The sequence below is a fragment of the Nomascus leucogenys genome, unplaced genomic scaffold (assembly GCF_006542625.1).
Source record: "Nomascus leucogenys isolate Asia unplaced genomic scaffold, Asia_NLE_v1 Super-Scaffold_241, whole genome shotgun sequence".
Lineage (NCBI taxonomy): Eukaryota > Metazoa > Chordata > Mammalia > Primates > Hylobatidae > Nomascus > Nomascus leucogenys.
The window spans coordinates 1,483,202-1,507,064 of NW_022095767.1; the positions used below are offsets into that span (position 1 = coordinate 1,483,202).

General features: G+C 49.5%; 1 protein-coding gene across 1 annotated transcript in view; it reads right to left on the minus strand.

The window, feature by feature from the left end:
• Positions 1-245: 245 nt before the first annotated feature.
• ACER1 (alkaline ceramidase 1) overlaps positions 246-23,863 on the minus strand; it is a 29,381-nt gene continuing 5,763 nt past the window's right edge. Inside the window, exons 2-6 of the mRNA XM_003281567.2 lie at positions 6,578-6,692; positions 6,342-6,483; positions 3,835-3,972; positions 1,254-1,391; positions 246-987 (exon numbers count right to left, since the gene is read on the minus strand). Of these exons, the coding sequence (XP_003281615.1) occupies positions 819-987; positions 1,254-1,391; positions 3,835-3,972; positions 6,342-6,483; positions 6,578-6,692 (702 nt within the window). The 3' untranslated portion in view covers positions 246-818. The remainder of the gene's footprint in view (positions 988-1,253; positions 1,392-3,834; positions 3,973-6,341; positions 6,484-6,577; positions 6,693-23,863) is intronic.

Here is a 23,863-nt window from a genome sequence, read left to right on the forward strand (position 1 = left end):
CACACGCACATGCGGATGTAGAATGAGGTGGCTGGAAGTCATGTTCATTCTCTGGGGTGTCCCCCAAGAACCAGGGACATTGCCATGGCCAAAGACAGATGAGGGAGTCTGGTAGTGACCACCAATATTTAGAAGCTAATATTTATTTATTTATTTATTTATTATTTTTTGAGACGGAGTCTCTCTGATCGCCCAGGCTGGAGTGCAATGGCGTGGTCTCAGCTCACTGTGAACTCCGTCTCCTGGGTTCAAGCGATTCTCCAGCCTCGGCCTCCCAGGTAGCTGAGATTACAGGCGTCCACCACCACGCCCGGCTAATTGTTGTATTTTTAGTAGAGGCGGGGTTTTGCCATGTTGGCCAGGCTAGTCTTGAACTTCTGACCTCAGATGATCCACCCACCTCGGCCTCCCAAAGTGCTGGGATTATAGGCATGAGTCACCGTGCCCAGCCTAGAAGCTAATATTTAGATGCCACATCCTTCAGTCACCCCAGTACCTGGTGACTCAGTCCCACCAGCTCATGTGACAATGGTCACTGGGAGGCTGTGGACACAGAGGAGGAAATGAAAGAGGATGGGGGGGGGTCATGGAGGGGAGATGCGTGAGACAGCCCCCCACAGTCATCAGGCTGCTGCTCAGAGATGTCACAAAGTCCATCATCTGCCTCAAGGCAGGACAGCGCAGGACAAGGAGGACACGGAAGGGGAAACGGAGGAAGGAACCACGAGTGTCCCTCAGGTGCAAGTCCTGACCGGGGCTCTCTTCTCGAGACACAGGCAAGTCGTCGGGCGGTTGGATAGTCAAGAGGCTGGCAGGTGTCAGCAGTCCTTGTCGTCACCCCGGATTTCCACATAGGGCAGCCCCACGAGCCAACTGTCCCGAGGCCAGTAGCGGACTTTGAGGGTTTCACCTGGCATCTCATAGTTGGCATCCACCAAGGCCATGGTGACCATGCCATAAGGGAAGGTGATGCTGATGAGCACATGCCTGTGGAATGCAGAGCGAAGGTGGTGGGGGCACAAGATACCCACAGCCTCATGCCGGCCCTCTTTTTATTTCTCATGGATCTTGACCATCCAAGGGAGCCTTCTGGGTCTGGCCCCCTGACTGCAGCCTTCCCCTACCACCAGGTCACAGTATCTGGCTCTCCTCTCTCTGCTTCTTCACCCCCAGCCCCCAGGCTCCTACTCTGAGCTCTGGCATCTAAGATTCTCTGACTCTGGGCCCCCCACAGCCTCAGAACACACACTTACCAGATGCTGTGCAGATAGAAGAAGTGAATCCTCTGCCAGAAGCTGCAAAGCAGACGGTCACTGATCCAGCTGGTCAGAGCAACAGCCCATAAAACCACGGAGACCTCAATCAGGTGCCGAAGCTCCTTATTGCTGGTCCTAGAGAGGAGAGAGGGGGACCAGGGGCTGGCTCAGAGAGCAGCACCTGAGGGGGCTCATGGGAAATTCCTCTTTCCACAGTGATGATGCTCAGAGGCTGGGAGAAGGGAAACAGCAGGAATTGAGGGTGCAAGCAGAGGGGGCCCAATCTCGTGCTTAGAACTAACACTGAGCATTTCCAGCACACCAGGTGCAGTTCCAAATGGCCTTCAAGCCAGGCACAGTATCTCATGCCTGTAATCCCAGCACTTTGGGAGGCTGAGGTTGGGAGGATTGCTTGAGCCCTGGAGTTTAAGACCAGCCTGGGCAAAACAGCAAGACCCCATCTCTACAAAAAAAAAAAAAGTTAAAATTAGCCAGGCATGGTGGCGCATGCCTGCAGTTCCGGTTACTCGGGAGGCTGAGGCAGGAGGATCATTAGAGCCCAGGAGTGCAAGGCTGCAGTGAGCCGTGATTGCGCCACTGCACTCCAGCCTGGGTGACAGAGTAAGACCCTGTGTTAAAAAACAATAATAGGCCAGGCGTGATGGCTCACACCTGTAATCCCAGCAATTTGGGAGGCCAAGGCAGGTGAATCACTTCAGGCCAGAAGTTTGAGACCAGCTTGGCCAACATGGTAAAACTCTGACTCTACTAAAAACACAAAAAAAATTAGCCGGCCATGGTGGTAGCCACCTGTAATCCCAGCTACTTGGGAGGCTGAGCCAGGAGAATCACTTGAACCCAAGAGGTGGAGGTTGCAATGAACCGGGATTGCGCCACTGCACTCCAGCCTGGGTGACAGAGCGAGACTCCATCTTAAATAAATAAATAAATAAATACATAAAATAAAATATAAATAAGTAACAATAATAAATAAAACACCTTCGAATATTGACTCAGTCGGCCGGGCACGGCAGCTCAAGCCTGTAATCCCAGCACTTTGGGAGGCCGAGGCGGGCAGATAACCTGAGGTTAGGAGTTCGAGACCAGCCTGGCCAACATGACGAAAGTCCGTCTCTACTAAAAATACAAAAATTAGCCGGGCATGTTGGCGCGCATCTGTAATTTCAGCTACTCAAGAGGCTGAGGCAGAAGAGTCACTTGAACCCAGGAGGTGGAGATTGCAGTGAGCCGGGATCGCACCATTGTGCTCCAGCCTGGGCGACAAGAGAGAGACTCTGTCTCAAAAAAAAAAAAAAAAAAAGATATTAACTCAGTCCTCACAAGAACTTGGTAGAGGAGTAAACTGAGGCACAGGGATTACTCTATGCCCCACCCCACCCCATGGTTACACAGCTGGTAAGTGGCAGAGCTGGGATCTAAACCAAGTTTTTCTGACTGCATAATCTTTATTCTTAACCAACAAGCCCTTTGGTGCTTGTATGTTTTGGGGTAGAGGTATGTGTGCCTCGACCTCCCAAAGTGCTGGGATTACAGGCTTGAGCCATCACGCCTGGCAAGAATAATATATTTTTTGTAATCAGGAGAGTTAAATTATAAAAAAATTAGGGGTGAAATTGTATGAAATCTGGGAGAAATATGTGACAGATTGACAAAATGTGGATGGTTGTTGTGGCTGGTTAGTGGGCGTGGGGATGTTTGTGGGGCTATTTTCTCTGGGTTTCATCTGTTTCTGGGTTTCATCATAAAAAGGACAAGCTCTGCTGGGCACAGTGGCTCACGCCTGTAATCTCAACACTTTGGGAGGCCGAGGTGGGCGGATCACCTGAGGTCAGGAGTTTGAGACCAGCCTGGCCAACATGACGAAAGTCCGTCTCTACTAAAAATACAAAAATTATCTGAGCATGGTGGCGTACACCTGTAATCCCAGCTGCTCGGGAGGCTGAGGCAGGAGAATCGCTTGAACCCGGGAGGCGGAGTTTGCAGTGAGCTGAGATTACACCACTGCATTCCAGCCTGGAAGACAGAGCGAGACTCTGTCTCAAAAATAAATAAATAAATAAATAAATAAATAAATAAATAAATAAATATAAGGATAGTGTAGGGTGGATGTAGTGGCTCACGCCTGTAATACCAGCACTTTGGGAGGCTGAGGTGGGTGAATCGCTTGAGCCCAGGAGTTCAAGACCAGATTGGGCAACATGACGAAACCCTGTTTCTACAAAGAAAAATACAAAAATTATCCTGGCGTGATGGCATATGCCTCTAGTCCCAGCTACTTGGGAGGCTGGAGTGGGAGGATTGCTTGAGCCTGGGAGGTGGAGGTTGCAGTGAGCCAAGATCACGCCCCTGCACTCCAGCCTGGGCGACAGAGCAAGGCTCCATCTCAAGGAAAAAAAAAAAAAAGACAAGCTCTGCAGTCAGTCAGGTTCAAATCCTGGCAGGGCCATTTGTTAGTGGGTGATCTTGGAGAAGGGACGTCCCCTCCGCGAGCCTGGAGTCAGGGGTGCTAGGAGGGGGATGGGAGCCTCCTGCCCGGGCACCTGCAGTCTTCACTCACTTCCTGTACTCCTGCCACACGATGTAGAGAATGTGCAGGGCAATGCTGTTGAGGGCGTAGGCATTGACCGTGGGCCGCAGGAAGGACAGGAGGGTGCTGACCACAGTGGTGATGAAGACCAGGCGGATGAACTGGGACCTGGGGAGGAAGCGCCTCAGCTGTAGGCGGGAAGGGAGGTCCTGGGATTATACGCAAGGTCACTTGGAGATCTCGTGGCCCAGGTGGGCGAGGAAAGGACAGGATTCTGGGGAGCCCAGATAGGCTCAGAAAAGGGTCCTAGCCAGGCAGGGCGCAGTGGCTCATGTCTGTAATTCCAGCACTTTGGGAGGCTGAGGTGGGTGGATCACCTGAGGTCAGGAGTTCGAGACCAGCCTGGCCAACATGGTGAAACCCCATTTCTTTCTTTCTTTCTTTTTTTTTTTTTTGAGACAGAGTCTCGCTCTGTCGCCCAGGCTGGAGTGCAGCGGCGCGATCGCAGCTCACTGCAAACTCCGCCTCCCGGGTTCACGCCATTCTCCTGCCTCAGCCTCCTGAGTAGCTGGGACTACAGGCGCCTGCCACATGCCAGGCTCATTTTTTATATTTTTAGTAGAGACAGGGTTTCACCATGTTAGCCAGGATGGTCTTGATCTCCTGACCTCATGATCCGCCCGCCTCGGCCTCCCAAAGTGCTAGGATTACAGGCGTGAGCCACTGCACCTGGCCCTAGTGAAACCCTATTTCTACCAAAAATTACAAAATTTAGCCAGGTGTGGTGGCAGAGGCCTGTAATCCCAGCTACTCAGGAGGCTGAGGCATGAGAATTGCTTGAACCCAGGAGGCAGAGGTTTCAGTGGGCCAAGATCATGCCACGGCACTCCAGCCTGGGTGACAGAGGGAGATTCTGTCTCAAAAACGACAACAAGAAAAACGGTCCTAGCCAGGCACGGTGGCTTGTGAGTGTAATCGCAGCACTTTGGGAGGCTAAGGTGGGAGGATCGCTTGAGCTCAGGAGTTCGAGACCAACCTGGGCAACATGGCAAAACCCTGTCTCTACCAAAAATACAAAAAATTAGCTGGATGTGGTGGCACGTGCCTATAATCTCAGCTACTAAAGAGGCTGAGGCAGGAATCGCTTGAGCCTGGGAATTGGAGGTTGCAGCGAGCTAAGATTGCACCACTGCACTCCAGCCTGGGGGACACAGCGAGACTTCATCTAAAAAAAAAAAAAAAGAAGAAGAAGGAGAAGGAGAAGGAGAAGGAGAAGAAGGTCCTGAGGCTCCCAGGTGGACTCAGCAGAGTCTCAGGGAGCCCAGGTGAACCCAGGCAGCGTCTAAAGGGGGATCCCAGGGAGGACTGAGTAGGATAAGAAGAGGGTCCCAGGGGGCCTGGGAGAGCGTGACGGTTTCCAGGGCCCAGGTGAGGTCAGGCAAGTTCAGGGGAGCCAAGTAGGGCTGAGAGGAGGGATCCCTGGTCCAGGTGAATTTAAGAGACGTCAGACAGTGGCTCTCCAGGACCCAGTAGAGATTAAGGAAAGATGACAGGGTTCCCAGAGGATGACAAGGTGGGCTGAGGGGGTCCTGGAGGGCTCAGGTGGGTTAAGCCGGGTTAGAAGAGAATTTCACATGCCTGTAATCCCAGCACTTTGGGAGGCCAAGGCAGGTGGATCACTTGAGATCAGGAGTTCGAGACCAGCCTGGCCAACATGGTGAAACCGTCTCTACTAAAAATACAAAAATTGGCCGGGTGTGGTGGCAGGTGCCTGTAATCCCAGCTACTTGGGAGGCTGAGGCAGGAGGATCGCTTGAATCCTGAAGGCAGAGGCTGCAGTGAGCTGAGATCGCACCACTGCACTCCGGCGTGGGTGACAGAGTGACACTCTGTCTCAAAAAGGAGGAAGAAGGAGGAGGAGGAGGAGGAGGAAAAAAAAGAAGAAGGATGAGGAGGAGGCAGAGAAGAAGAAGGAGGAGAAGGAGAAGGAGAAGGAGGAGGAAGGGGAGGGGAAGAAGAAGGAGAAGGAGAAGGAGGAGAAGAAGAAGGAGAAGGAGAAGGAGAAGGAGAAGGGGAAGGAGGAGGAGGAGGGGAAGGAGATTATTTCACAGGGGTCAAGGGCGGCAGTGGGGATCAATTAGATCAAGAAAGGGACCCAGGGGGTCTAAGAAGATCAGATGAAAGATGCCAGGAACCCCAGGTGAGAGACTCAGAGAGGAGTCCCTTGGGCCCAGGTAAGTGTAGACACGAGGTCCTGGAACTCCTGTTGGCTGCAACAGATTCTGGAGGAAGTCCCAAGTTATCAAAGTAGGATCAAGGGAGGGATTCCAAGAAACCAGGTAAGCTCAGGGGAGGGGTCTCCAGAAGCCCAAGTGAGTCAGGCAGGGTCAGGAGAGAACCCGAAGTGGTCAGAGGAGGAATTCCAAGGGCCCCAAAAGGGGTCAAGGGTGGGGACCCAGGGGGACTCAGGTGAGCTCAGGCAGAGTCAACTGAAGACTCAGACCCCACCCTGTCTAGACGGCCAGCCCCTGACCCACCTGTTCCCCCCCAGGAAGGAGGGGAAATAGCAGCAGGGCATCCATATGCTATAGCCACTGCCCAGGAGCCACAGGATGGCGATCTCGTCCAGCAGCTGGCCCAGGAAGCTGAGCGTCATGTGGAAATACATGGAGAACAGGCCTGCAGCGGCAAGGGCAGGCTGTCAGTGGGGGCCGCCACCTTCTAAATCCCCACTGCCTCCCGACTGTCACAGACCTGAACCACACCTCCCTACCTATGATCATGAAGAGGACCCAGACAACGTAGATGTAGCGGGAGCGCTTCTGGGCATAGGGGTGCATCAGGAGCATCATCAGTGGCCCGAAGATGAAGAAGGGGATGTTGGAGAACTGGAGCAGAGAGAGCCATAGGGAGGAGCTTGTCAGATAGGGGAGACAGAGGAGGCTGCCCTCTGTCCAGACACTCAGTCACCGGCCAGTCCGTTACCTGCTGCATTTCAGGCAATTCATCAACCCAGGATTTGTCAGTCACTCACCTCCTGTCAACCCTTCAGCCGACCCTTTTTTTTTTTTTTTTTTTAGATGGAGTCTTGGAGTCTTGCTCTGTCACTCAGGCTGGAGCGCAGTGGTGCCATCTCAGCTCACTGCAACCTCCACCTCCCAGGTTCAAGCAATTCTCCTGTCTCAGACTTCCGAGTAGCTGGGATTAAAGGCACGCACCACCACGCCCAGCTAATTTTTTATATTTTTGGTAGAGACAGGGTTTCACCATGTTGGCCAGGCTGCTCTTGAACTCCTGACCTCAGGTGATCCGCCCACCTTGGCCTCCCCAAAGTGGTGGGATTACAGGTGTGAGCCACCACACCTAGCCACTTTTCAGCTGATCTTGACCATCAGCTGGTCATCCATAGATCAATTTCTCAATCCATTATTGGTTCATTCATTCATTCAGTGAGTGTGGCAAAGACTATCCACTAAACTTCCGTATATATTCTCCTTCTTCTCTTTTACTTTTTCTATTTATTTATTTTACAGTCAGGATCTTGCTGTCTGCTGCCAGGCTGGAGTGCAGTGGTGTGATCATGGCTCATTGCAGCCTCAATCAGCTGAGCTCAGAGGATCCTCCTGCCTCAGCTTCCTGAGTAGCTGGGACTACAGGTGCCCACCACCCCACCTGGCTAATTTTCTTTTATTTTTTGTAGAGAAGGGGTCTCACGATGTCACCCAGTCTGGTTGCAAGCTCCCAGCCTCAAGTGATCCTCCCACCACAGCCTAAAGTGTTGAGATTATAGGTATGAACCGCTGCACCAGGCCCTTTTTCCTATAAAAGTAGTATCTCTCAAGTTTGAACTGGGCACACAGCTTACCCAATGAAAGACTACATTTCCCAGCCTTCACTGCAGCTCACTGTGGCCTCGTGACCTGCTCTGGCCAATGAGATAAGAATGTAAATGACATCTACTACTTCCAGGTCAGTCCTTTCAAAAACCACTTAAGGAAAGCTTGCCCCCTTTCCTCTTCCTGTGGGCTGAAATATGGCCATGGACGTCATGAGTTGACCTTGCCCTTGCAGACAAGGAATGACGATGCAGTGCCTTTCTGACAAACAGCATGAAGCAGAAATGATACTGTGTGACTTCTGAAGTTAGGTCATAAAAGGAACTGTGGCTTCCACCTTTTCTATCTCATAGGACAAGACATCCAGACCCTAGGCCACCACACAAGAAGACTGGCTACCCTTGAAGCCACCATGCTGGAGAAACCATGTGTAGAGACCACACTGAGATGGAGAGAGATGCCAGAGGAGGGCCAGTGGTTCAATTCTTCCCCATACAGTCATCAGACACATGAGTGAATGAAACTTCAGGTGATGGCCAGGTGTGGTGGCTCACACCTGTAATCCCAGCACTTTGGGAGGCTGAGACAGGTAGATCACCTGAGGTCAGGAGTTCAAGGCCAGCCCAAAAAACAGTGAAACTCTACAAAACAGTATGTGAATATATATTGTGAGTATGAATATATATATATATAAAATATGTGAATATATATTTCACAATAATGTAAAACAATACAAAAATTGGCCAGGTGCAGTGGATCACACCTGTAATCCTAACACTTTGGGAGGCTGAGGCAGGCAAATCACTTGAGGTCAGGAGTTTGAGACCAGCCTAGGCAACATGGTGAAATCCCATCTCTACTAAAATACAAAAAAATAGCTGGGTGTAGTGGTGGGTGCCTGTAATCCCAGCTACTTGGGAGGCTGAGGTGGGAGAATTGCTTGAACTTGGGAGGCAGAGGTTGTAGTGAGCTGAGATCGTGCCATTGCACTCCAGCCTGGCCAACAGACTGAGACTTCATCTCAAAAAAAAAAAAAAAGGTCACAAGACCATTTGCACCCAAAATTAAATGGCTCAAGACCCCGACGTGCTGATGCCAGACTTTGACTCCCCACAAAGTCTCTCCCTGATATGTCTGAGCCACAGCAAGTTTCTCATATGATAAATACTTATATAATATGGGTGGAAATGTAAATTGGTACAACCTCTATGGAAAACAGTATGCAGAATTCTCAAAGAACTAAAATTAGGACTAACATTTGGTCCAGCAATCCCGCTACTGGGTATCTACCCAAAGGAAACAAAATCATTATACTAAAATATACCTGCATTCATATGTTTATTGCCCCACTATTCACACAGGCAAATATATGAAATCAACCCAATGATTGGATAAAGAAGATGTGGTATATATACACAATGGAATTTTATTTTTTTATTATTTTATTTTATTTTATTTATTTTATTTTATTTTATTTTGAGATGGAGTCTTGCTCTGTCACCCAGACTGGAGTGCAGTGGCGCGATCTCAGCTCACTGCAAGCTCCGCCTCTGGGTTCACACCATTCTCCTGCCTCAGCCTCCCAAGTAGCTGGGACTACAGGCACCCGCCACCATGCCTGGCTAATTTTTTTTGTAGTTTTAGTAGAGACGGGGTTTCACCATGGTCTCAATCTCCTGACCTCATGATCCACGTGCCTCAGCCTCCCAAAGTGCTGGGATTACAGGCGTGAGCCACCACGCCCAGACTTATTTATTTATTATTTATTGAGACAGGGTCTCTCTCTGTTGCTGAGGCTGGATTGCAGTGACATGATCATGGGTCACTGCAGCTTCGACACCTCAGGCTCAAGTAATCCTCCCACCTCAGCCCCCCAAGTAGCTGGGACTACAAGCATGCACCACCATGCCCAGCTAATTTTTGTTTTGTTTTGTTTTGTTTTGTTTTGTTTTTTGAGACGGAGTCTTGCTCTGTCGCCCAGGCTGAAGTGCAGTGACGCCATCTCGGCTCACTGCAAGCTCCACCTCCTGGGTTCATGCGATTCTGCTGACTCAGCCTCCCCAGCAGCTGGGACTACAGGTGCACGCCGCCATGCCCGGCTGATTTTTTGTATTTTTAGTAGATGCGGGGTTTCACCGTGTTAGTCAGGATGGTCTCGATCTCCTGACCTTGTGATCCACCCTCTTCGGCTTCCCAAAGTGCTGGGATTACAGGCGTGAGCCACTGCGCCCAGCCTAATTTTTGTATTTTTTGTATAGATGGGATTTGGCCACGCGGCCCAGGCTGGTCTCTAACTCCAGGGACTCAAGCGATCCACCCGCCTTGGCCTCCCAAAGTGCTGGTATTACAAGCATGAGCCACCACACCTGGCCTGGAATACCATTTAGCCATTAAAAAAAGAATGAGCCCAGGTGTGGTGGCTCACCCCTGTAATCCCAGCACTTGGGGAGGTTGAGACAGGCAAATCACGTGAAGTCAGGAATTCGAGACCAGCCTGGCCAACATGGTGAAACCCCATCTCTACAAAAAATACAAAAACTAGCCGGGCATGGTGGTGTGTGCCTGTGACTCCAGCTACTCGGAGGCTGAGGCAGGAGAATCACTTGAATCTGGGAGACAGAGGTTGCAGTGAACTGAGACTGTTGCAATGCACTCCAGCCTGGGCGAGAGAATGAGACTCCATCTCAAAAGAAGAAAAAAGGAAAAAGAATGAAATAGGCCAGGTGTGATGGTTCATGCCTGTGATTCCAGCAATTTGGGAGGCTGAGGCAGGAGAACTGCCTGAGGCCAAGAGTTCGGAACCAGCCTGGGCAACATAGTGAAACCCCACTTCCATAAAAAATAAATTTAGAAAATTAGCCAAATATAGTGGCATGTGCCTGTAGTCTTAATTACTCAAGAGGCTGAGGAGGAAAGATTGCTTGAGCACAGGAGTTGGAGGCTGCAGGAGCTGTGATTGTGCCACTTCACTCCAACCTGGGTGAGAGAGTGAAACCCTGTCACACACACACACACACACACACACACACAGAGAGAGAATGAAATGCCTTTGGGGCAACATGGATGGAACTGGAGGACACTATCTTAAGGGAAACAACTCAGAAACAGAAAATCAAATATCGGGCTGGGTGCGGTGGCTCGCACCTGTAATCCCGGCACTTTGGGAGGTGGAGGTGGGTGGATCATGAGGCCAGGAGTTCGAGACCAGCCTGGCCAACATGGTGAAACCTTGCCTCTACTAAAGATACAAAAAATTAGTCAAGCGTGGTGGTGCATGCCTGTAATCCCAGCTACTGCAGAGGCTGAGACAGGAGAATCACTTGAATCCAGGAGGCGGAGGTTGCAATGAGCCGAGATCGCACCATTGCACTCCAGCCTGGGCGACAGGGTGAGACTCTGTCTCAAAAAAAGAAAAAAAAAATGCTAGGCGCGGTGGCTCACGCCTGTAATCCCAACACTTTGGGAGGCTGAGGCAGGCGGATCACAAGGTCAGGAGATTGAGACCATCCTGGCTAACACTGTGAAACCCCGTCTCTACTAAAAGTACAAAAAATTAGCCAGTTGTGGTAGCGGGCGCCTGTAGTCTCGGCTACTCGGTAGGCTGAGGCAGGAGAATGGCATGAACTCAGGAGGTGAAGCTTGCAGTCAGCCGAGATTGCACCACCGCACTCCAGCCTGGGCAACAGTGGAAGACTCTGTCTCAAAAAAAAAAAAAAAGAAAGAAAGAAAAAGAAAATCAAATACCACAGGTTCTCAAGTGGGAGCTAAATCATATGTACATAGGCACATAGAGTGTGGAGTAATAGACACTGGAGACTCAGAAATGTGGGAGGGGGGTGAGGGATGAGAAATTACTTAATGGATACAATGTGCATTCTTTGATTGATGGATACATTAAAAGCTCAGACTTCAGGGGGGCAGGCGGGGAGGGGAAGGGGATCACAAGGTCAGGAGATCGAGACCATCCTGGCTGACACGGTGAAACCCCATCTCTACTAAATACACACACACAAAAAAAAAGCTGGGCATTGTGGCAGGTGCCTGTAGTCCCAGCTACTCGGGAGACTGAGGCAGGAGAATGGCGTGAACCTGGGAGGCAGGGCTCGCACCACCGAGATCGCACCACTGCACTCCAGCCCAGGCGACAGAGCGAGACTCCATCTCAAAAAAAAAAAAAAAAAAAGTCAGACTTCACCACTACACAATACATACATGTAACAAAACTGCACTTGTACTTCTTCAATTTATACAAATAAAAGAAAAACATGAAAGTGTCACATGAGCTCAGAAACAAGTCTCTTTCCCTCCCCATCTTTTTTTTTTTTTTTTGAGACAGAGTCTCACTCTGTCATCCAGGCTGGAGTGCAGTGGTGCAATCTCTGTTCACTGCAACCTCCGCATCCCGGGTTCAAGCGATTCTCCTGCCTCAGCCTCCCAAGTAGCTGGGACTACAGGCGCCTGCCACCACGCCCGGCTAACTTTTGTATTTTTAGTAGAGACGGGGTTTCACCATGTTGGCCAGGCTGTTTTCGAACTCCTGACCTCAAATGATCTACCCAACTTGGCCTCCCAAAGTGCTGGGATTACAGGCATGAGCCACCGCACCCAGCCCTGGTTATTCCTTTATAGCAACACAAACTGAACTAAGACAGGTGTGGAAAGAAAAAGAAGCGAATGATATGAAATGGACAACGTGGGTAAATAGATTATGACTACAGTTCTGGACTGCAAGCCCTTCTCTTCAGTGGTCCAAGAACAGATGGGACAGGGGCCATGCCAATGCCTCCATGCGCCTCTTCTCAGCCTGTGACCCTAGCTCGGTCGCCTCCATTTGTGCTGATGCACACATACTCCCAAACAAACACAATGCTCCCTCTGCCTCCAGCCAAACACCAGCCCTTGAATATCAACGCGTGCCTGAAGATACTGACCCAACCAGTCTCCCAGATTCAAAAGCATCCATTAAAACATGTCTGGGCCTTCCATAAATAAAATCTAAACTCTTAAACTTGGCTTATAAATTCCTTCCATAACTCATCTCTCTCCAACTTTTTTTTGTTGTTGTTTTATTTTTTGTTTGTTTTGTTTTTGTGTTTTTTTTGTTTTTGAGACAGAGTCTTGCTCTATCATCCAGGCTGGAGTCCAGTGGGGCAATCTTGGCTCACTGCAAGCTCTGCCTCCCGGGTTCAAGCGATTCCCCTGCCTCAGCCTCCCGAGTAGCAGGGATTACAGGCACCCACCACCATGTCTGGCTAATTTTTGTATTTTTAGTAGAGGCGGGATTTCACCATATTGCCCAGGCTGGTCTCGAACTCCTGAACAAAGCGGATCCACTCACCTCAGCCTCTAAAAATCTCCATTTAAAACATGTTCAGGCCGGGTGCGGTGGCTCACGCCTGTAATACCAGCACTTTGGGAGGCTGAGGCGGGCGGATCATGAGGTCAGAAGATCGAGACCATCCTGGCTAACACGGTGAAACCCCATCCTAATGAAAAAAAAAAAAAAATACAAAACATTAGCCGGGCGTGGATCACAGCTCACGCCTGTAATCCCAGCACTTCGGGAGGCCGTGGTGGGCCGGTCACCTGAAGTTGGGAGTTCAAGACCAGCCTGGCCAACATGGAGAAACCCCATCTCTACTAAAAATACAAAATTAGCCGGGTGCGGTGGCACATGCCTGTAATCCCAGCTACTCAGGAGGCTGAGGTAGGAGAATCGCTTGAACCTGGGAGGCAGAGGTTGCAGTGAGCTGAGATCACACGATTGCATTCCAGCCTGGGTGACATAGTGAGACTCTGTCCCCCAAAAATAAATAAAAAATAAAAAATAGACCAGGCACAGTGGCTCATGCCTGTAATTCCAGCACTTTAGAAAGCTGAGGTGGGCAGATCATGAGGTCAGGAAATCGAGACCATCCTGGCTAACACAGTGAAACATCGTCTCTACTAAAAATACCAAAAAAAAAAAAAAAAAAAAAAAAAAAATTAGCTGGGTGTGGTGGCACCTGTAGTCTCAGCTACTCGGGAGGCTGAGGCAGGGGAATCGCTTGAACCCGGGAGGCGGAGCTTGCAGTGAGCTGAGATCGCGCCACTGCACTCCAGCCTGGGCGACAGAGCAAGACTCTATCTCTAAATAAGTAAATAAATAAATAAACAAACAAACAAATAAACATGTTCATGCCTCCTGTAAATAAAATCTAAAGTCTTTTTTTTTTTTTTTTTTTTTGAGATGGAGTTCTCTCTGTCGTCCAGGCTGGAGTGCAGTGGTGCAATCTTGGCTCACTACAAGCTCCGCCTCCTGGGTTCACGTCATTCTCCTGCCTCATCCTCCCAAGTAGCTGGGACTACAGGTGCCCGCCACCATGCCCCGCTAATTTTTTTGTATTTTTAATAGTGACAGGGTTTCACCGTGTTAGCCAGGATGGTCTCGATCTCCTGATCTCATGATCCACCCGCCTTGGCCTCCCAAAGTGCTGGGATTACAGGTGATAGCCACTGCACCTGGCCAAAATCTAAACTCTTAACCTTGCCTTATAAAATTAATCTTGGCCAGGCGTGGTGGCTCACGCCTATAATCCCGGCACTTTGGGAGGCTGAGGCAGGCGGATCACGAGGTCAGGAGATGGAGACCATCCTGGCTAACACGGTGAAACGCCATCTCTACTAAAAAATACAAAAAACATTAGCCGGGCGTGGCGGCGGGCGCCTGTAGTCCCAGCTACTTGGGAGGCTGAGGCAGGAGAATGGTGTGAATCCAGGAGGCGGAGGTTGCAGTGAGCCGAGATCACGCCACTGCACTCCAGCCTGGGCGACAGAGCAAGATTCCGTTTCAAAAAAATAAACAAATAAAAAATAAAAATAAAATTATTCCTAACTCATCTCTCTCCGACTTTAAAAGAAAAAGAAAAAAAAAGAAAACAAAGGTGGAAAGACTAGACGGGTGGTGGTGATTAAGAGGGCGCTCCCCTGCTGCCTGGCCCTGTGACTAATGCCTCTTAGTTTCTCTTTGCTTGTATCAGTAAAAGCAGGGTACATCATCAATGGTACCTTGCAGGCTGATGCTGGCCATGCACAAGATGAGGCATTGCAGAAGTGCATTGCCCAGGACGTGGTATGAGCTCAAAAAATAGCTGGGGCTGCTGCTGTTGCTATTGTTGAAGGAGATAATAATAATAACAGGCCTGTTATGGGTATCGTTATTCCAAGCTTAGGGGCCAGCGGAGTCCAGCCAGGAGTTATCAACAGTATCCCTAAGCGCTCAGAAGGAGGACAGAGCTGTGGGTGGAGATACTGAATAATGGAGGGCCCCGACTGGCTCCAGAGTCTCCGGTAACATCAGAAACTGCCCGGATGCCAGGATCTCCCTCCCTGCCTTCCGGGGCTCAGCCCCCACGTTCCCTGCTTCTCACCCCACCCAGGCTCTGCCAGGCAGGGGAGACACCTGTCTGGGATCCCATCCAAAGCCACTCCAGTCCTGAACTCTGGACACAAGTGAGCTGGACATTCTTGGTCCCAGCTCCAGCAGGTGACATCACCTCCCTCCCTTTATTCGTTCGTTCATTCATTCATTCATTCATTCATTCATTCATTTGTCCAAGCATCCCTTGAGTACCTACTATGTGCTCAGGGACCATACCAGTGTCTGAAAACAAAGTCCCTGCCTTTTCGGGGTGTATACAGTCAGAACAGCAGGGGACCTCCTGTGCCCGGTTTTCCTGCTCCTACTTCCAGAGGCTGCTGTGAGGATTAGAGAGTTAAGTGCCATGGGACCAGGGGGCTCTGTGTGTTTTGCCCCCTCCCCACCCTGTATCTAGAACACTGTCTGGCACACAGTAGGTGCCCAATACATCTTAGTAGAAAAGAATGCACGTAAATAATACAGAAGGGGCTGGGCGCAGTGGCTCATGCCTGTAATCCCAGCACTTTGGAAGGCTGAGGTGGGCAGATCATTTGAGGTCAGGAGTTCAAGACCAGCCTGGCCGACACGGAGAAACGCTGTCTTTACTAAAAATACAAAATTAGCCAGTGTGGTGGCAGACGCCTGTAGTGCCAGCTACTCAGGAGGCTGAAGCAGGAGAATCACTTGAACGTGGGGGCTGCAGTGAGCCGAGATCGCACCACTGCACTCCAACCCCCGTGACAGAGCGAGATTCTGTCTGAAAAAAAAAAAAAAAAAAAAGGAAAGAAAGAAAAGTTTGTTGAATACATCTCCAACATCTCCTCATTCTTCGTCCTCATTGCCAAAACTCAAACTCCCTCCCAGCACCCACACCTGGCCTCTGTCACCAGTTGAGGAGAGCCACCTGCATTCATTCCAAACATGCCTGCTAATGTTAGAGGGACGAAGTGTGCACCGGCCACAGCACAAGACTTAATTGCGTGAATTAAAATGCATATATCGCACTCTGTCGCCCAGGCTGGCTTGTAGTGGTGCAATCTCAGCTCACTGCAACCTCTGCCTCCCAGGTTCAAGCAATTATCCTGCCTCAGCCTCCTGAGTAGCTGGGACTACAGGTGTTCGCCACCATACCTGGCTAATTTTTCTATTTTTAGTAGAGACGGGGTTTCACTATATTGGCCATGCTGGTCTCGAACTCCTGACCTCAGGTGATCTGCCCGCCTCAGCCTCCCAAAGTGCTGGGATTATAGGTGTGAGCCACTGTGCCATCCAAAATGCACACAATTAATTCCTAATCACCAGTAATTAAGTGATCTCACAGCACTATGGTTAAGGGAGAGACTCTAGGACCAGGCTCTTTAAGAAGCTGCAACTTTTGTGCGATTGTAATTTGCATACTGTGTGGCCCTAGGAAAGAAATATACCCTCTCTGAGCCTTGATTTCCCCATCTGTAAAATGGGGAGCATAATTGTACCTACTTTATAGGATTTTATGAGGATTACAGTTGGTGCTAATTATTCAATGAAATGAATAAATACCTAATAAAATTAATGAATGTCACTTTCACATCTCTGGGTGCTGTATTCACTTGTAATAAGAATAGCTACAATTTATTCAGTGCTTAGGATGTGCCGAGAGCTGTGGGTTGTTTTTTTTTTTTTTTTAACATCCCTATTTTTAAAATCGAGACATAAATCACATACTATAAAATTCACTCTTTTAAACTATGCAATTCAGTGGGTTTCAGTATATTCATAAGGCGTGCAACCATCACACTAGCTAATTCCAGAACATTTTCTTTCCCTTTTTTTTTTTTTTTTTTTTTTTTGAGACCAAGTCTCACTCTGTCGCCCAGGCCGGAGTGCAGTGGCGTGATCTTGGCTCACTGCAACCTCCGCCTCTTGGGTTCAAGCGATTCTCCCGCCTCAGCCACCTGAGTAGCTGGGATTACAGGCGCCTATCACCATGCTTGTCTATTTATTTATTTATTTGTATTTGTAGTAGCCATGGGGCTTTGCCATGTTGGCAAGACTAGTCTTGAATTCCTGGCCTCAAGTGATCCACCTGCCTCAGCCTCCCAAAGTGTTGGGATTACAGGTGTGAGCCACCGCATCTGGCTGAAATACATTTTTTTAAAAAAGAGAGTGAATGCATGAGTTTTTCTTCCTTGGCACGTCCCACTGCCTGGCATCTTGTAGCCTTGACTTTGGCTTATTTTCTGTTTCTCCATCCCCAGAACATCAGCCCCACCAGGGCAAGGAGTTTGCTGGGTTTTTTGTTTGTTTTGTTTTGTTTGAGACAGAGTCTCACTCTATTGCCCAGGCTGCAGTGCAGTGGCGCAATCTCAGCTCACTGCAACCTCCGCCTCCTGGGTTCAAGAAATTCTCCTGCCTCAGCCTCCCAAGCAGCTGGGACTACAGACATGTGCCACCACACCTGGTTAATTTTTTAAATTATTTTTAGTAGAGACGGGGTTTCACCATGTTGGCCAGGCTGGTCTCGAACTCCTAACCTCAGGTGATCCGCCCGCCATGGCCTCCCAAAGTGCTGGGATGACAGGCATGAGCCACTGCACCTGGCCGGCAGGGAGTTTTGGTGCTTGGATCACTGCTGTGTCCTCAGAGCCTAGAACAGAGCCTGGTGCTCCTGCAATTCTTGTTGAATAAAGAAGAAATTGTTGTCCCAACAACTCAAACCCCTCCATCAGCCCCAGGATGCTTGCAGGGAAGGGTCACCAACACCTATTTTCTTCAAAGGAGAAAGGAGGTCCAGAGGAACCTATCTTTCCTGGGAGTATCATGGGCTAGATCACTGGTTTCATGCATGTAATTATCCAACTTATGGCATCTGCCTTCCCTGGGTCAACAAGATTTATATACAAATTCATCCCTAAGTCATTTGTAATTGCAATAAAAAATGAATAAATAAAATAGAAACTGTAACACTGTCACCCAGGTGCATGGGGCTGAATACATTCTAGTGAAATACTATGCAGCTATTTAAAAGGATGCTTTTGATCTAAGGATGTAAATGAAAGACAAAATATGTAGCAGAAATATGTAGCAGCTCCTGTTTGACTTCCAGGACTCGAGCACATCTTTTTCTTCTCTTCTGCTGTCTTTCCCCAAACTCTTACCCTACTTGGCAAACTCCTATTCATCTTTCAAAACCCAACCCTGGGTGCCCTTTTCCATGAAGGCTCCCAACACCTGGGCTGACTCCTCGGGTGTTTTCTTCTCCTGTAGCCACAACCGTTGAGTGTCTGGGCTCTGCAACCTCAACCCCAGACTCAGCTCCTTGCAAACAGAGCAACAAGAAAGCAAAGGATTCTTCTTTGGAGAATGATATGGTTTGGCTGTGTCCCCACCAAAATGTCATCTTAAATTGTAACTCCCACAATTCCCACGTGTTGTGGAAGGAACCCAGAGGGAGGTGATTGAATTATGGGGGTGGGTCTGTCTTGCTCTGTTCTCCTGACCTCGAATGAGTCTCATGAGATCTCATGGTTTTAAAAACAGAAGTTTCAGCCAGGCATGTGGCTCATCCCTATAATCCCAGCACTTTGGGAGGCCAAGGTGGGTGGATCACCTGAGGTTGGGAGTTCGAGAACAGCCTGACCAACATGGAGAAACCCCATCTCTACTGAAAACACAAAAAATTAGCCAGGTGTGGTGGTGCACACCTGTAAGCCCAGCTACTTGGGAGGCTGAGGGAGGAGAATCACTTGAACCAGGGAGGCGGAGGTTGTGGTGAGCGGAGATCATGCCATTGCACTCCAGCCTGGGCAACAAGAGCAAAACTCTGTCTCAAAACAAACAAAAAACAAAACAAAAAAATGGGAGTTTCCCTGCACAAGCTCTCTCTCTTTGCCTGCTGCCATCCATGTAAGATGTGACTTGCTCCTCCTTGCCCTCCACCATGATTGTGAGGCCTCTCCAGCCACGTGGAACTGTAAGTCTATTAAAACTCTTTCTTTTATAAATTGCCCAGTCTCTTTTTCCTCTTTTGCAAATTGCCCAGACATAAAGGTAAGTCTTTATTAGCAGAGTGAAAATGGACTAATACAGAGAAGCATTCTCCTGCCCTCCCATCTTGCTTTTGGTAGGGCCTGTCACACCAGAGGCGTCCAGTAATTAATTGTTTTTGCTGTGGATATTGATAAGAAGGACAGCAGAAGAGGGAGGCATGAGTGGATCTCACATCCATACTTGTAATTTAGAGCTCATGAGACCTGCCATTACATGTAGCTCAGAGAGGGGCAGGTCTCCTCCAGGGTCACACAGCATTCAGGGGAGAGTTGGGACTGGAACCCCACTGCAGAGGCCGGCCTCAAGGAGACTCAGGAGAGGAGGTGAGGAGAGTGTTGGAGATGGTGGCACTGCAGACTACCTCCCCTCCACCCCCTCCCGACTCTGATCTCATTTCTCTCTTTTTATTTTTATTTTTTGAGACCAAGTCTTGCTGTGTCACCCAGGCTAGAGTGCAGTGGTGTGATCTCAGCTCACTGCAATCTCCACCTCCTGGCTTCAAGCGATTCTCCTGCCTTAGCCTCCTAAGTAGCTGGGATTACAGGTGTGCGCCACCACGCCTGGCTATTTTTGTATTTTTTATAGAGATGGGGTTTCACCATGTTGGCCAGGCTGGTCTGGAACTCCTGACCTCAAGTGATCTGCCTGCCTTGGCCTCCCACAGTGCTGGGATTACAGGCATGAGCCACCGCACTTGGCCTCTTTTTAATTTTTTTTTAGAGACAGGGTCTCGCTCTGTTGCCCAGGCTGGAGCGCAGTGATGTGATCATAACTCACTGCCTCCAGGACCTGGGGGACCTTGAAACTTCCACCTGCACCATTTGAAACCTTCTGCCAGGCGAGGTGACTCACGACTGTAATCCCAGCACTTTGGGAGGCCGAGGCGGGCGGATCACCTGAGGTTGGGAGTTCAAGACCAATCTGACCAACATGGAGAAACCCTGTCTCTACTAAAAAAAAAAAAAAAATACAAAATTAGCCAGGCGTGGTGGTGCATGCCTGTAATTCCAGCTACTTGGGAGGCTGAGGCAGGAGAATCTCTTGAACCTGGGAGGCAGAGATTGCACTGTTGCACTTTAGCCTGGGCAACAAGAGCGAAACTCCATCTCAAAAGAAAACAAAATAAAGAGAAAGAGAGAGAAGAAGGAAAGGAAAGGAAAGGAAAGGAAAGGAAGGAAGGAAGGAAGGAAGGAAGGAAGGAAGGAAAGGGAGGGAGGAAGGAAGAAAGGAAGGGAGGAAGGGAGGGAGGGAGGGAGGGAGGAAGGAAGGAAAGGAAAGAAAGGAAAGGAAAGGAAAGGAAAGGAAAGGAAAGGAAAGGAAAGGAAAGGAAAGGAAAGGAAAGGAAAGGAAAGAAAGAAACTCTCCTAAGTTGTCATCAACCCAAAAGAAGGCTGAACCTGGAGGCCACCAGGCCAATGCAAGCAGGAGCAAACTGAGGGAGCCCACACCTGGACCTCTTCCCCTTCCCTACTCGAGCTGCCCCTCCCACACCGCTGACCTCTGTTCCTGTTGGATGACCCTTCCTGGCTCTCTCTGCCCATCTGCCAAATGCCACCAGTTGCCCCAGCTGATCCCACATCATGACTCTCCTCTGTTCAAAAGCCACCCCATGGCTCCCCAGGGCTCTCAGGACAGAGCACACAGTCCTCATCCTGACATTCCCAATTTGGCCCCTGAAAACCTTTCCAGTCCTTTCTCTCACCCTTCAGTCTCTACCTCATCGACTGGGGAGACTCCCCCCGGACTCCACTTCAAGCTGCTCACTATTTCCTGTCAGGCTGTGCTGTTCCACCTCAAGACCTTGGCCAGGTGCAGTGGCTCACACCTGGTATTCCAGCACTTTGGGAGGCTGAGGTGGGTGGATCATTCAAGGTCAGGAGTTCGAGACCAGACTGACCAACACGGTGAAACCCTGTCTCTATTAAAAATGGAAAAAATTAGCCAGCCATGGTGGCAGGTGCTGTAATCCCAGCTACTCAGGAAAAAATTAGCCAGCCATGGTGGCAGGTGCTGTAATCCCAGCTACTCAGGAGGCTGAGGCAGGAGAATTGCTTGAACCTGGGAGGCAGAGGTTGCAGTGAGCTGAGATCGTGCCACTGCACTACAGCCTGGGTGACACAGCCAGACTCCGCCTCAAAACAACAAGAACAACGACAAAGATCTTTACATATGCTATTCCCTTTGCCTCCAAACCCTTGAGCTGGGCGTGGGGACTCATGCCTGTAATCCCAGCTACTCTGGGGGCTGAGACAGGAGGATCGCTGGAGCCCAGGAGTTCAAGGCTGCAGTGAGCTATGATCACACCGCTGTACTCCAGGCAGGGCAACAGAGCAAGACCCAGTCGCTAAAACAAACAAACAGGGAATAGGTAAAATGTCACAGAAAAGAAATTATCTTTAAGGATGTTCAGTTATCTCAAGGCTCTCTCAAGGATGGTGCCCTAAGCCTCTGGATCTCTGAAGCACGCCTCTACTAGCACAGCTCTACTTTGAAAAACTGTGAGTCTCCTGGCTATGGTTCCTGAGGCTTTGAGAGGGTTTATGTGTGACGTGAATACACCAACCATTTTTAAACAAAAACAAACAAACAAACAAAAAAGCAAACAAACAAAATTCAAAGCCTTAGAGGACATCTACTCATTCTTCTTAGACTTGGTTTCCATGGTATTGTTTGTTTTTTGTTGTTGGGTTTGTTTTTGTTTTGTTTTGAGGCAGAGTCTGGTTCTGACACTCAGGCTGGAGTGCAGTGGTGTGATCATAGCTCGCTGCAGCCTTGAACTCCTGGGCTCAAGCGATTCTTCTGCCTCAGCCTCCAGAGTAGCTGGGACCACAAGTGTGCACTACCATGCTCAGCTATATATATATATTTTTTTATTTTATTTTATTTTTTTTAGAGATGGAGTCTCACTCTGTTGCCCAGGCTGGAGTGCAGTGGCGTGATCTTGGCTCACTGCAAGCTCCACCTCCTGGGTTCACCCGCCATTCTCCTGCCTCAGCCTCCCGAGTAGCTGGGACCACAGGCCCAGCTAATTTTTTGTATTTTTAGTAGAGAGGGGGTTTCACCATGTTAGCCAGGATGGTCTCAATCTCCTGACCTCGTGATTCACCCACCTTAGCCTCCCAAAGTGTTGGGATTACAGGTGTGAGCCACCACACCCAGCCTATTTTTTTTTTATTTTTTGTAGTGATGGGGTCTCGCTATACTGCCCAGGCTAGTCTGAAACTCCTGAGCTCAAGTGATTCTCCTGTTTCGGCCTCCTAAAGTGCTGGGGTTACAGGTGTGAGCCACCGGTCTTGCCCCCAGAGCACTGTTGATGTTCTTTCCCCATTCAGCAAGCAGAGACCTTATGCCCCATTCCTCTGACACCCCGCTTCTGGCACCCCCTTCCTCTCTCCGCCTCAAGCTAACCATGGGGCTGAAGAAATCTGTTTCTAATTCTGGGTCTCTTACAACCTGGGGACACTGAGCCTCCTCCCTGGAATCCCAGGATCATCCAGCAGTGGTGGGTTTATAGCATTTTGGTTGAATAAATGAATGAGTCCATCAGTGAACACAGGATACATTTCCAACATTCTAACCAAGCATGCAAACCGTTACGTCTTCATCTCTCCCCACATTGTAGCTACAGGAACACACTTTCTCCTTTCTCAGTCTGACCAGCTCCTCTTTGACTTCCAGAACTGAGCACATCTTTCCCCGCTCTCCTGCTATCCTTCCCCAAACTCCTACCCCACTTGGCAAACTCCTATTCATCTTTCAAAACCCACCTCCTACATGTCCTTTTCTATGAAGTCTCCAAACACCTGGGGTGAGTGCTTGGGTGTTTCCTGCTTCTGTAACTCTGACCATGAGTGGCTGGGCTCTGCATCCTCAAAAACAGAGCAGCAAGAAAGCAGGCCGGGCGCAGTGGCTCATGCCTACAATGCCAGCACTTTGAGAGATGGAGGCAGGCAGATCAGCTGAGGTCAGGAGTTTGAGAGCAACCTGGATGAACCGGTGAAACCCTGTCTCTGCAAAAAAATACAAAAATTAGCTGGGAGTAGTGGTGCACACCTATAATCCCAGCTGCTCGGGAGGCTGAAGCAGGAGAATCGCTTGAACCTGGAATCGCTGGAGTGCAGTGAGCCGAGATTGCACCACTGCACTCCAGCCTGGGTGACAGAGAGAGACTTTGTCTCAAAAAAAAAAAAACAAACAAACCAGGCACAGTGGCTCACGCCTGTAATCCCAGCACTTTGAGAGGCCGAGGCGGGCGGATCACGAGGTCAGGAGATCGAGACCATCCTGGCTAACACGGTGAAACCCCGTCTCTACTAAAAACACAAAAAATTAGCCAGGCGTGGTGGCGGGCGTCTGTGGTCCCAGCTAGTCGGGAGGCTGAGGCAGGAGAATGGTGTGAACCCAGGAGGCGGAGCTTGCAGTGAGCCGAGATCACGCCACTGCACTCCAGCCTGGGCCACAGAACCAGACTCCTTCTTGAAATAAATAAATAAATAAGAAATAAAAAAAATAAAATAAAATAAAATACATAAACACTCTTTGTCCTGTGGGCGAAGTTCAGCCCACTGCCTTGTATCATGTGTCCCACAAGCTAAGAATCATATTTACATTTTCAAATGATTGAAAAATTAAAAGATTATTTTGTGACATGTGAAAATTATATGAAATGCACATTTCAGTGTCAATCAAAAAAAAAAATAGGCCGGGCGTGGTGGCTCGTGCCTGTAATCCCAGCACTTTGGGAGGCCCAGGTGGGTGGATCACGAGGTCAGGAGTTTGAGACCAGCCTGGCCAA